Source organism: Hemicordylus capensis, chromosome 2 (genome assembly GCF_027244095.1).
Source record: "Hemicordylus capensis ecotype Gifberg chromosome 2, rHemCap1.1.pri, whole genome shotgun sequence".
Classification (NCBI taxonomy): Eukaryota; Metazoa; Chordata; class Lepidosauria; order Squamata; family Cordylidae; genus Hemicordylus; species Hemicordylus capensis.
This window is the reverse complement of record NC_069658.1, coordinates 212634563-212648232: the sequence shown is the minus strand read 5'-3', so window position 1 is coordinate 212648232 and position 13670 is coordinate 212634563. Positions and strand designations below refer to the sequence as shown.

At 48.3% G+C, this 13670-nt stretch overlaps 1 protein-coding gene across 13 annotated transcripts in view; it reads right to left on the bottom strand.

The window, feature by feature from the left end:
* LOC128343637 (protein unc-13 homolog A-like) overlaps positions 1-13670 on the bottom strand; it is a 119592-nt gene that overhangs the window by 58544 nt on the left and 47378 nt on the right. For all 13 annotated transcript variants that reach the window (XM_053293059.1, XM_053293063.1, XM_053293065.1 and 10 more), the window contains 4 exons: positions 6339-6410; positions 4985-5204; positions 2962-3189; positions 413-554 (listed from right to left, as the gene is read on the bottom strand). In XM_053293059.1, the coding sequence (XP_053149034.1) occupies positions 413-554; positions 2962-3189; positions 4985-5204; positions 6339-6410 (662 nt within the window). The remainder of the gene's footprint in view (positions 1-412; positions 555-2961; positions 3190-4984; positions 5205-6338; positions 6411-13670) is intronic.

The window sequence follows — 13670 nt, the reverse complement described above, 5'->3', positions numbered from 1 at the left end:
ATCTAAGAAAGGGTTCGGGAGGGAAAGGTTACAGCATCTAAGGGATACTGTGGAATGCTCTAGAATGATCTCTTGGTGGCTATTTGTTCCTCGATCCTTTAGAAAGCATGTGAAATCTTGGCTTTTTACCCAGGCTGTTATATGACTGTCTCTACTGCTGCTGCTTTGTATTTTGTATGGTTATACAGTATTGTGCTTGTATTTTAAATCTTTTTAGTCAGATCCATGTTTTTTATATTCTAGCTTAATATTTTCTTTGTGTAATTTTTATAGTCTTGTTTTAATTTTTCTGTGCGAACCGCCTAGGAATTGTTTTAATGAAAAATGGTATACAAATTTAACAATAAAACAAACAAACAAACAAACAAACAAACAACAAATATTGGTGGTTGGGTCTTGGCAGGTCACTTACAAGTGGAAGTTCTCTTCCCAAACGGGGTTCAAATTGCCATAGATGGTCTTTGTCCTTTTTTTGGTCTTTCCAACCTGGACAGTCACGTACGGATCACTGGAACCCGTCTTATCCTTTGCTTGCAGGCCTTGGGCACAAACGACTGTTGGGCAAACGTACATACAGGAGTTAAGTTTTGATAAGCATACCCATGCAAATGGCACCACGAGATGCAATCCCCACAGCCACACCGTATGCAGAGAAAACAGGGAATAGACAGGCAAAATCTTTATGGAAGTCATAAGAACAGCCCTGTTGGATCAGGCCCATCTAGTCCAGCATCCTGTTTCACACAGTGGCCCACCAGATGCCATTGGGAGCCTACAGGCAGGAGTTGAGGGCATGCCCTTTCTCCTGCTGTCACTCCCCTACAACTGGTACTCAGAGGCATCCTGCCTTTGAGGCTGGAGGTGGCCTACAGCCCTCCGACTAGTAGCAGCTGAGAGACCTCTCCTCCATGAAGTGATCCAAACCCCTCTTAAAGTCATCCAGGTTGTTGGCTGTCACCACATCTTGTGGCAGAGAATTCCACAAGTGGATTATTTATTTATTTATTTATTTATTCATTCATTAAATTTTAATACCGCCCTTCCAAAATTGGCTCAGGGCGGTTTACAATAAAACAAAGACAATAAAAAACAATAAAAAACTAAAAGTTATAAAATACCATAATCATCAAACGATAAAACAATTTTAAAATCCTGAAAAACAGTTACAGTTAAAACCCTTTAAAACCATTAAAAAACCCTGGAAGGCCAGGTCAAACAGATAGGTCTGAAGGGCTCTCCTAAAAACCAATAAAGAGTTCAAATTATGGATTTCTGCGTAATTATGCGTTGTGTGAAAAAGTACTTCCGTTTGTTGATCCTAGATTTCCTGGCAATCAATTTTATGAGATGACCCCTGATGTGAGAGGGAGAAGGATTTCCCTCTATCCACTTTCTCCATATCAGGCATGATTTTATAAAACTCTATCATGTCTTCCCGCTGTCGTCTTTTTTCTAAACTAAAAAGCCCCAGGTGTCGTAGCCTTGCCTCATAAGGAAGGTGCTCCAGGCCCCTGATCATCTTGGTTGCCCTCTTCTGCACCTTTTCCAGTTCTACAATGTCGTTTTTAGATGTGGTGACCAGAGTTGTATGCAGTACTCCAGGTGTGGCCGCACCATAGTTTTGTATAAGGGTATTATAATATTAGCAGTTTTATTTTCAATCCTCTTCTGAATGATCCCTAGCATGGAATTGGCCTTTTTCACAGCTGCTGCACAAACTAGTCGCTGACCATTAGAAGTAAAAATACTCAACAAATGCATGCATAAGATACACATAAACTGAAACAGCAATCAAATATTGTACTAATAAAAGGAGAAGAAAAAGAAACCCAACCAAATAATTATACACTAAAAAGAATGGTAAAAGTACAGTTGTGAGCCCTTTGGGGACAGGGATCCATCTTATTTATTTGTTATTTCTCTGTGTAAACTGCTCTGAGCCATTTTTGGAAGGGCGGTATAGAAATCGAATGAATGAATGATATTAAATAAATAAATTCAGGGGCGTAACGATGGGGGGGGCAGGCAGGACACGTGCCCTGGGCGCCACTCTGGTGGGCCACGTGGGGGGCGTCAAAAAGTGGCATGCCCCCCCGACCCCCCCCCTGGATCGCACGTCGGTGGAGGGTGGCGGCGGGAGTGAGCGCGGCGGTGGCGGGCGGCGGCGGATCGCCGAGTGCAGCAGAGCGACGCCAAGGCCTGCCGTCTGGCCGGGCCAGACGGCAGGCATCGGCGTCGCTCTGCTGCACTCGGCGATCTGCCGCCGCCCGCCCGCCACCGCCGCACTCGGCGATCCACCGCCGCCTGCCACCGCCACGCTCACTCCCGCCGCCGCCCGCCACACTCACTCTGGCCAGGGGGGTGCAGGTATGTGGGGGGGCGGGTGCAATTTCAGGGGCAGAGCTTGCCCTGGGCGCCGTTTCTCCCGTTACACCTCTGAATAAATTCCTCCCTCTGAGCCTGTAGTCTGGCCAAATGTCACTGTCAGGGATCGGGGTCAGGCACCTCGACTTCAGCGGCCTCGGAGGCTTCATCAGGAGGACGGAGGGAAGGAGGCAGAGGGGCCTGCAGGCCTGTCAGCTCTGGCGCTGTTGAGTTGACCGGAGTTTCCTCCTGCTCACTCTGCTCTGGTGAATCCTCCACGACCCCCATGGGAGTCATCACATTGGGCCTGATCTAGCAGGGCTGTTCTTATGTCCTTAAACTAGATTGGCCAGTAGTCTGACTCTGTATACTGCAGCTTCGTAAGTTACATTTTGCCTTATGGCAGGGGTTCTCAAACTTGGGTCCCCGGATGTTGTTGGACTACAGCTCCCATCATCCCCAGCCACAATGGCCTTTGGGATGATGGGAGCTGCAGTCCAACGGCATCTGGGGACCCAGGTTTGAGAGCCCCCTTAGGAGAAATTCAATGGCAATCCTTGCCATGTGGTGAAGAACCGGAAGTTGCTGGGACTGTACCTGTGATGCTGATCTTGGCTGACCACTTGGAGGTGCCGTCTAGAACGCTCTGCTTGACAGCCTTCATCTGCTGGGTGTGAGTGGTCTTGGAGACAGCAAAGATCTCCTGGATCAGTTCAAAGATCTCGGGCTTATTGCGCTCCCGGATCTTCATCCGGTCTTTCAGCACCATGATGATATTCTGCGTCCGGTCTTCTGCTCCGTGCTTGGAACTTTTCTCAGCCGCTCCTGAGTGCACAGAGAAGCACACGTGTGATATCCCAGTCTGGTAGGCAAGGTTCGGGCTTAGAGGTCCAACCTCATGTGGTCTACCAAACCCAACCAGGGGCAAAATGGTAGTGACGGATGTGATGCCAGGGGCTCTGGGAAATATAATTTTCCCAAGACACACAAGTCCTTACAATGGACATCGTGCACTTTGGAAACCATGCAGCCCACACTGCAGCACAAAGTGCCAGGGAGGATGACCAGGGGGCGGAGTCAGATACAAAAGGGTGGCTTGGGGGGAGAGCCAATTACCAACAGTACCCTAAGAGGCATACATTGGACCGACCCACATATAAAAATACGAATCTGCGTCTGAGTTACTGCAGATCAGGGATTTCAACCCAAACTTCCAAACCTGGCCAGCAAAGAAAGACTGCAACAAAGACAGCCAAGGCTGAGAGAGGATCAATTAGCTCAAGGCCAGCAATGGCAGAGAATGGAGACAGCAGACATTATTTGGGTCTGATCCCAAATCCCCACTTGGATCCCTAGCCCCAAGTGAGCCTGACACCCACTTGCCAGTGTTGGACTTAGGCACAAGCAAAGCAAGCTACAGCTTAGGGCCTCATATCATTTGAGGCCGCTGGATAACAACTAAATTCCAAGTTTTGCAAAATATATTTTCACGTAAAGGTATTGCTAATGCAAATTAGCTTCTCTTTTCATTGTCCCTTCGGTCCCTAGATGTTTATTTTTGTAATGCTATGGGGCAGGGATGTGTACGAAACAGATTTTGCATTTTGTTTCGAGCTAGGAACAAAATACAGACAGCCGAAACATTTTGCCAAAACAGTGGTTGATCCTGTTGTTTCGTTGAAACAAAACCTGAAATGCTTCAAGTGCTTTGGCCATAGGGAACAATGGGGAAACTCAAAAAACCTCATTGTTCCCCATGGGTAGCTCCTAAGGACATCAAAGTGGGTTGGGTGGTAGGGCATGATGGTTGCCACCTACCACCCAACCCACAAGAGAAATGGACAAGCGGGCAATTTTAAACACATTTTCAACCTTTTCCCCATACCCCCATAGGATTACAAGTCAATAGGAAACCAGTGCCAGAAAACCAATCAGCAAGGGGAAAACAGGCCTCCAAAATGGTGCATGAAATGTTGAGACGTTTCGAATCAAAATGGGATTGTTTTGTTCTGAGCTTGAAACAGGCCCTTTATTTAAATGGAGTTTTTGTTTTGAGCTCAAGACACTTGAAACGGCCCATTTTGAGTCGAAACATTTTCGTGTCAAAATGTTTTGCACACGCCTCAGTGTCCAAAAGCTTGACATAACTTCGGGAGTGTTGTATTCGGACCTGTAGTATTCTATCTAGTAGTCTTTTATGTTTTGTAATTTTAGAAGTTTGTCCCAGTGGGGATCCTGTAGAGGGGGTGGGCCAAGTTCCCTCCCTGGCTTCTCCAAGATAGGGCTGAGAGAGATTCCTGCCTGCAACCCTGGAGAAGCCGCTGCCAGTCTGTGAAGACAATACTGAGTTAGATGGACCATGGGTCTGACTCAGTATACGGCAGCTTCCTATGTTCCTATGTGGAGTCAGAAAGAAAAGAGAGGAAAAGGAGAAGGGGAGAAGGAGAAAAATGGAGTTGTTTCTGAATAAAGTCTTAGTTAAACCAAGTTAAGACTACTTTGTGTTTATGAGGGAAGCAGCTATAAAACAGGGCTTCGGCGTGTCAGAATCCGGCCCTGCCAACTGCCCACGCAGCCCCCATTTCCCATGCCCATCCCAGGTGAGTGAGGTGCCCCTCACTTTGCAGGCAGTCAGCGTTGAGGAGGTCCTGGCACTTTTCGTGGCATTTCACCCCACACTCGGCACACCGCATCCCTTGGCGGGCGATGCCCCAGAGTAAGCCCTCGCACTCGTAGCAGTAGGTGGGCGTGGTGGCCGTCCACACCTCGAAGTTGTGGGGGGTTGTGGAGGAGATGGGGTAGATTAAGGCTTGAAGGGTCTTCTTGTAAACATGGTTTTTCTACAGGGAGAGAGCAAAGACGTACAGGTTTAGGGTGGAGCTCAGTTCAGGCGCTATGCTGTACAAGTGTGATGAGGTCGTACACGTGTTGGTGTGAATGACGGTACCTGTGCTCCTTTAAAAAGTGAACCTGGATACCGGCCTTTCAAATGCATAGTACAAATAGGAAGTGGACTGCTGTTCCTGCGTTCAACATAACTTGTGAATGGCTACATCTGTGTACAGATCTGTACCTGTGTCTACTGTACTGCCATGTCATGGGCATGCTGGAAGACTCCGAGGAGGAGCTGGTGGTAGAGACAGAGCTGACAGCAGAGGAGGGTGGGAAACGACCACAGGTGGCAAAAGAGAGTGGGTCTGATGCACAGGGAGTTGAAGATGAGTTAGAGCCGGGTGAGGCAACTCTTGTGGAGGAGGCGCAACCAGTCTCAGCTGTGGAGAGGTGCCGATCCAAGAGACAGCAAGAGCTAAGAAGCCGCATGGGTAGAGCAACAGGCAAAGCTGCTGACTCAGCAACTCTTAATTAACAGCACCGGGGGCTTGGCCTATTTAAGACGCCTGTAACATAGCTACCCTGCTGATAGCAACAACAGTTTCCTGCGAGCTAATCGGCTGTGTTCCTGTATTGCCTTGACCATGTTTGGACCCTGGACTGTGTTGACCTTGCCTGTGGATTTCGCTTTGGACTCTGTTGGATTTATTGGACTGACTCAGACTGGACCTGGTTTGGAGAATTTATTCCTGTTGGATTTTGCTGTTCTGCTTCTGCCTCTGTTGTGCTTCGCCTGGCTAGCCTGACAGATTTACGACACGTCATCGTACAAGTGTTGAACGTAACATGTGAATGGGGCTTTGGTCTCTTACCAAGTGGGGCCATCACCTTGTGCCCTCCCAGTGATGCTCGCCTGCACTACCAGTCAGACGCCACCTCCTGCCGAAGGTCTTGTGTGGCTTGTACTGCAACCGGAGAGCCTCCTCTGCCTGCCTCTCATCCTTCTGGTTGCCTTGCAGGCTGAAGAAGTCCTGCAACTCCAGCCCACCTTTCTAAGCCTGCCAGCCTCTCCTCTATGCCTCATGGGCTGTCACTCGGGGATAGGACTGTTTCTCCGCGACAGAGGGAGTCCGCACACTTACTAGCTCTTCGTTGTTTAAAGTGCTCGATGCAAGTGCTGACGTGATTCCGGCTTTCCTGGACTGGACCAAAGACTGTGGGAAGGAAGCAGGATAACAAAACAAAACTGCAAATCAGTGATCAGTTAAGGGAAGACTCTAAGAACAGCTCGGATGGCTCAGGCCCAGGCCTATCTAGTCCAGCATCCAGCCTCCCACAATGGCCCACCAGATGCCTCTGGGAAACCCACAAGCACGAGATGAAGGCATGCTTCCTTTCCTGCTGTTGCTCCCCTGCAACCAGGATTCAGAGGTGTCCTGCCCCTGAGCCTGGAGGTAGCCTCTAGCCATCAAGACTATTTGCGACTGAAGGAGCTGCCCTCCATGAATTTGTCTAAGCCCCTCTTAAAGCCATTCCTTAGGCTTAAAGCCACCATTGAAGACAATGGAAAGTCATCCCTTAAAGCCCCTCCATGAATTTGAAAATGCACTCCCCCTTGCTCCTGGCCTACAAGAGCCCACTAAAAAAATTAACCTGCCCATCAATGACAACTTTTTAAAAGGCTCTTAAGATGGATTTGTTCATCCAGGCTTTTAGAATTTAACATTCATTCATTCATTTGTTAAATTTGTATACCGCCTTTCATGAAAACAATCCCAAGGTGGTTCACACAAAAATTAAACACAAGACTCTAAAAATGACACAATTAAAATATTAAGTTAAAATATAAAACAAATCTGGAACAGGCACACAGTCTGGGGGTGCTTCTGGACACAAAACTCTCCCCGGTGTCCCAGGTTGAGGCAGTGGCCAGAAGTGCCTTTTATCAGCATATGCCAGTTGCATCCATTTCTTGAGATAAATGACCTAGGAACAGTAGTACATCTGCTGCTCACCTCCAGACTTGACTACTGCAATGCGCTCTATGTTGGGCTGCCTTTGTACGTAGTCCGGAAACTGCAGTTAATCCAAAATGTGGCAGCCAGATTGGTCTCTGGGTCATCTGAGAGAGACCATATCACTCCCATCTTAAAAGATTTACACTGTCTGCCAATAAGTTTCCAGCAAAGTACAAGGTCTTGGTTATAACTTATAAAGCCCTAAACAGCTCAGGCCCTGGGTATTTAAGAGAACGCCTTCTTTGCTATGAACCACACCGCCCATTGAGATCATCTGGAGAGGTCCGTCTGCAGTTGCCACCAGCTCGTCTGGTGGCTACTCAGGGACGGGCCTTCTCCATTGCTGCCCCGAAGCTTTGGAACACACTTCCTGCTGAAATAAGAGTTTCCCCATCTGCTACAACTTTTTGAAAGGCAGTCAAGACGCATTGGTTCACCCAGACTTTTAATTATACATTAATTAAATTTTAACTGTGTTTTAATTGTGTTTCAATAGTTTTAACATTTACAATTTTAATGTGTTAATCTTTTTATTGATTTTTATTGTTTTGTAAACTGCCCAGAGAACTTGCGTTTTGGATGGTATAAAAATGTGATAAATAAATTAAAAAAATTTTTAAAAAAAGATTTAAAATGCAAGCATAAGAACTGTACAAAATACAAAGAAGCAGCAGTAGAGACAATCATATAAAAGCCTGGGTAAAAAGCCAAGATTTAACATGCTTTCGAAAAACTGTGATGAAGAGTGAGGAGCGAGTTAACTTGGTAACCCCTGCTAATTTGGCAAAGAGGCACCTTTTAACGTGGTGGTTCTCTTTATTTAGCAGGGGGAGAGTAACTGGCCCTATCCGCCCCCAACACAGTACCCCTCCAGTGACTGTTGCTGGTGTCTATCTTATATTTCTTTTTAGATTGTGAGCCCTTTGGGGACAGGGATTCATCTTATTTATTTGATATTTCACTGTGATCCATTTTTGGAAGGGCGGTATAGAAATTGAATGAATGAATGAATGAGTTATAAACATTGTTTATATTGAACATTTATAATATTGTTAATAACATTTAAAATTGTTTTAATGCTTTAATCTAATTTTAATTTGTGTTATTTTATTGTAAATTGCTAAGTGACGTGAGTTTTGGGCAGTATATAAATATGTTAAATAAAAATAAATGAATTTGTCAACATAAATAGTGATTTGACGTCAACTCTTGACTCTAGGCAAAATGCCCAGTGATTGCTGTCCTGTTTATTTATGTATTGTATTTCTATACTGCCCATCCAAAATATCTCAAAGCAGATTCTCCGCAAACATAAGTAAGAGAAATCTCGTAAGTACAGCATCAATTCTGAATCAAGTTGAAGGACTGGGGTGGGGCGGGGGATTGCCTGTGGGTAATATTCAATGAAGAAAAAGATCTGGGATTGTGGGAGAAAACGCATCCATCAGTAAGCAACAGCTAAAGAAGGAAGATGCACCACTACTCACCATCGCCTGTAAAGTTGTGGCGTCAGAAAAGGAGCAAGAGAGAAGGGAAGGAGGAGTTAAGATGACTTAATAAGGGAAGGAGAAGTTAAGAGAAGGAAACTAGGTGATAATCCCTTCTCACCAGACTTCCCCCACGAAAACAAGAAGAAAGGCAGCGCTGAATCCTAACCCTCTTTCCAGACTTTACCAATCTCCTACCTGGCTTATACTCAGTACCCTGGACACTTTCCCTATATCCCACCCGGATCTGTGGGGCTGACCAACTGCACTCTTAACATTGCCATCTCTGGGTCATGTTAGAACATCAAGCACATGGTACCAGGCATCTGCTAACTAAGGGGAACCTCCCTTTCCCCTGGAGACTCCCCAAAGCACACGCCTAAGCATCTTCCTGAAGTTGTCAAGGATCTTAAAAACAGGCAGTGTATGCCCCTCTTTCCTCTGCTTTGGTTGGACACAGTGATGATAAATTTCTACACCCCACAGAGACATTTTTCTCACGGCATAAGCCTCATGTAGAGAACTCAAAAATCTATCAATCAGCATGTGGAAAGAAAGTGCAGGTTTCCTCACCCACTGGTCTTCCTTCCGACCTCCACATGTTGATTTCCCCTGGTCTTACAACCTGACAGTCCCCAGGTCTTTGCTGAGGTGACACAGAATACCTGAGTAGCTCTTTCCCCCTGCACCCCTCCAACTTCTGCTTGTGGGTGGAAGCACCTCCAAGGCCTTCTGGCTGGAGGAAACATTTTGTTTGCCCCACAGACTTGGAGTAAAAAGGATTCCTACAGACCTGTAGAATACCCACCGAAGCCTGAGAAGGAATGATGGCTCACCATACATCCTGACACAGTGGAGTGTGCATCCTGCTGCCTGTGACCACATCTATAAACAAGTGCCAATTCATAACCATGCCCCACCACCGCAAGCCCCCTCCCCAGGTTTGGTACCCACATATAAGACAGAGGCATCAGCATTCCCTCAGTAGGAGGAGGGAGAAGACACCAAAAAAGCAGCAGCACTCAAGGAAAGGAGCAGAAGCTTGGGCAAAAGACAGACAGAGGAAGAACGGTCAAATTCAGGTTTTGCAAGCAGGGCGTTCGAAAGAGAGAGGCAAGCAAGGGGTGGTGGTGGTGGTAAATATCCTGCAGGAGAGAAGTACTATAAAGGTGCTGGGGAAGAGTCTTACACCAAGGCCTCAGGTGGGCACCTTACTCCCTCAACCACGGGGCAGATGTTGGCCTGGACTTTGCTGCACTACAGCGCCACCCAGATAATGGCCAGAAAGGGTAGTGAAGCCCAGCCAGACCTGGTGATTGAGAGTACCTGGCTGGCTCTACACTAGGGCAGTTAACACAATCAAGAACAGGGTAGGACAACCCTCCAACCCTCGTTTGGGAGCTGTGTGTGCTTCCGATATTTGATTGTCAGTTAAAAACAAGGTAGGAGGAGCCATCCGTGATCGTGTAGGAGGCTTCCCTGAGCCTATTCTTTATTGTGTGAATGCCTCAGCCTTTGCTCCTCTGTCTGAGCAACCTTTGGAGTAGCCACACAAACTGCATTGCCTTCTTTCTGTGCCACCCCCCCCCGACTTCCTTCTTTTGGAATATGACTGTTGGGCTGACCCTGACTCCGTTCTGTGCCTCCGGTCCCTCTGATTCCCATCTGCATGCTCCAGCACCTGGCCGGAACCCTGCTGCTCATCTCTGAACCTGGCTAAGGCCTGAAAAGTACAAAAAATTGGCATTGTCAGCAAACAGAAAAACATAGCCTGCAGGTGACACTAGAAAGTGATTTGAAATTGGTCTGAAACTGGTTTCAATGTTATCCCCCCCCCACCGCCACCAATATCCTTGGGAACTGTTGTTTTTAATGAGGGCGTTGAGAAATCTTATTAAAGATTTGTAGCCCCTTCCAAGAACAAACATTACAAAGGTTCCTAGATTGCAGCTGGTTACAGCACCCAGGGAATTGTAGTTCTCCAGGGCTTGGTGTCTCTCCAATTCAGAACTTTAAGTACCTACACAAAATGATAAGAAGCCAGGGTTTCTTGACTGCACCTAGTCACCCGATCAAGGAGCAATGGGAACGGCAGTTCTTTGGGGCTCAGGATTTTTGGAACACAGCATGAATACCTTTACAGATCTACAAACCATAATTCAGATGGTTCCTGCTGGCACCGGTCACCTAATCAAGGGACCTTGGAAATAGTAGTTCCCTGGGGTTTAAGATCTTGCTCACGCAGCCTTCTTAGCATGTACAAAATGATAGTTCCCAAGGTTCCATGACAAAGACAGCCAGGGCCTCACCACCTTGAAGAGTTGGGTGGAAGAGGGATTTTTGGCAGACTCAGCTGGTCATGCAAGAATGAAAAAATATGACCCATCACTCATTGAAGCTCTTCTCACGATTGGTGAGAAGAGCTTCCAGTGAGTCTGTAGGGAGAGCGGGTTAACTTACCCTTCCCCGCAGACGATCGCTGAGCCGCCCACACGATTACCAGCAAGCATGAATTGTGGTAGCAAGCACGAATTGTCCCCTTTGCTAAGCAGGGATCACTCTGGTTTGCATCTCAACGGGAGACTACATGTGGCAGGTATTGGGGGCCACTCGGACCCCAGAAGTTCCAGGAAGTTCCAGGAAGTTCATTAGAGTGTGAAGGGAGGCTTGTTCCAGCCTCCTGGCAGGGGTCTCCTCATGTGTTGCTACAGCACATGACCAGAAAACCTGGGCTTGTGGAGCACTCACTCCGCTAACCTGGGTTAAGGGGAGGGCTTCTTTGGCGGGTTAGCCTCCAGAGAACCACCGGGCTTAGACCAGTTTTCCCCCATCGAGAGAATAGCCTCATTCTCCCTTCTGTACAAACTCTTGAAGGTTTCAGACTGAAGTCCATCAAACATGTGCAGTTGCCTCGTTCCTGTTCTGATCATTGGCCTACCCAGCCCAGAGAGGAGAGCTGGTCTTGTGGTAGCAAGCATGACTTGTCCCCTTAGCTAAGCAGGGTCTGCCCTGGTTGTATTTGAATCGGAGACTAGAAGTGTGAGCACTCCAAGATATTTCCCCTCAGGGGATGGAGCCGCTCTGGGAGGAGCAGAAGGTTCCAAGTTCCCTCCCTGGCACCTCTAAGACAAGATAGGGCTGAGAGAGAGATTCCTGCCTGCCACCTTGGAGAAGCCGCTGCCAGTCTGTGCAAACAATGCTGAGCTAGATAGACCAATGGTCTGACTCAGTATATGGCAGCTTCCTATGTTCCTATGACTGGCAGCAGTTCACTGGAGACGCCAGACATTGGACCTGGGAAAATGAATTGCCCCCTTTGCTAAGCAAGTTGTCGTCCCTGGTTTGCACTTGAATGGGAGACTACATGTGTGAGCAGCACTGTAAGATGTGGCCCTTAGGGGATGGGGCCGCTCTGGGAAGAGCAGAAGGTTCCAAGTTCCCTCCCTGGCTAAGGCTGGGGGAAAACGCCTGCCTGCAACCTTGGAGCAGATGTGGCCAGTCTCTGCAGACAATACAGAGCTAGATGGACCAATGGTCAGAGTCTTTATAAGGCTGCTTCTTAGGTTCCTGTGCACTCTACCATTGCTCCCACAAAGCAAGGACAAAGAGGATGGCCCATTGGGAGAGCATGCCACGGAGGGGTGTGTGGCGGACGTTCTGGGTAACAGCCGGGTGGCAGGGGGTACACCTGAGGTCGCAAGGAAGGACCATCCCTTTGGAAGCAGCGAGGCTCAGGAGGCGGGAGAGGGACAGAAAGGGAAACTCGGAACACAGAAGACAGGCTGATGCTCCCTGTCAGGCAGGGATTTCACACAGCAGCTGTTAAAGTGATAGCACCCGATGTGGGGAACCGGGCCAGTCCCAGCAACTCTCTCAAGCTCTCCAGTCAGGCAGGGAGCTGCTCTTCCCTTCCTGTTTCTCCCAGCAGGCGGGCAGGAGGAGGGGACCTTGGTCCTGGCTGAGCAGTCACCGAATTTGTCAGCACCAAGCTGAGACGGAGTCAGTTTCCCCACCTGGGGGAACCCATCCTGGGGCTTAGCAAGCCACTAGAACGGTCTCCGAGGCACGTGGCAATGGCCTTCCCCTCATCAGGGATGGCAGAGGAAGGCGGAAGAAGGCTTAACATAAGAACCTAAGAACAGCCCTGCCGGATCAGGCCCAAGGAGGCCCGTCTAGTCCAGCGTCCTGTTTCACACAGTGGCCCACCAGATGCCGCTGGAGGCCCACAGGCAGGAGTTAAGGGCATGCCCTCTCACCTGCTGTTACTCCCCTGCAACTGGTACTCAGAGGCCTCCTGCCTTTGAGGCTGGAGGTGGCCTATAGCCCTCTGACTAGTAGCAGTTGATAGACTTCTCCTCTTCTTAAGAAGAGGAGAGCTGGTCTTGTGGTAGCAAGCATTACTTGTCCCCTTAGCTAAGCAGGGTTCACCCTGGTTACATATGAATGGGAGACTAGAAGTGTGAGCACTGGAAGAGATTCCCTTCAGGGGATAGAGCTGCTCTGGGAAGAGCATCTAGGTTCCCAGTTCCCTCCCTGGCAGCATCTCCAAGAGAGGGCTGAGAGAGATTCCTGCCTGCAACCTTGGAGAAGCCGCTGCCAGTCTGTGAAGACAACACTGAGCTAGATAGACCAAGGGTCTGACTCAGTATATGGCAGCTTCCTATGTTCCTATGTTCCTCCATGAAGTGATAGACCTCTCCCCCATGAAGTGATCCAAACCCCTCTTCAAGCCATCTAGGTTGTTGGCTGCCACCACATCTTGTGGCAGAGAATTCTACAAGCTGATTAGGCTTGTTCTTCTCACCTTCACTGCCTCAGCGGTCTCCCTTGGGGTCAGAGACCTCTAGACCGGGCAGGGGTTAATGGAGCACTTGGGCGGCTGTCCCTCCGACTGTTGCTGAACTACAACTCCCATCATTCCCAGGCACAATAAATTGTGGGTGGGAGTTCACTCACTCTTTCCAAGCAC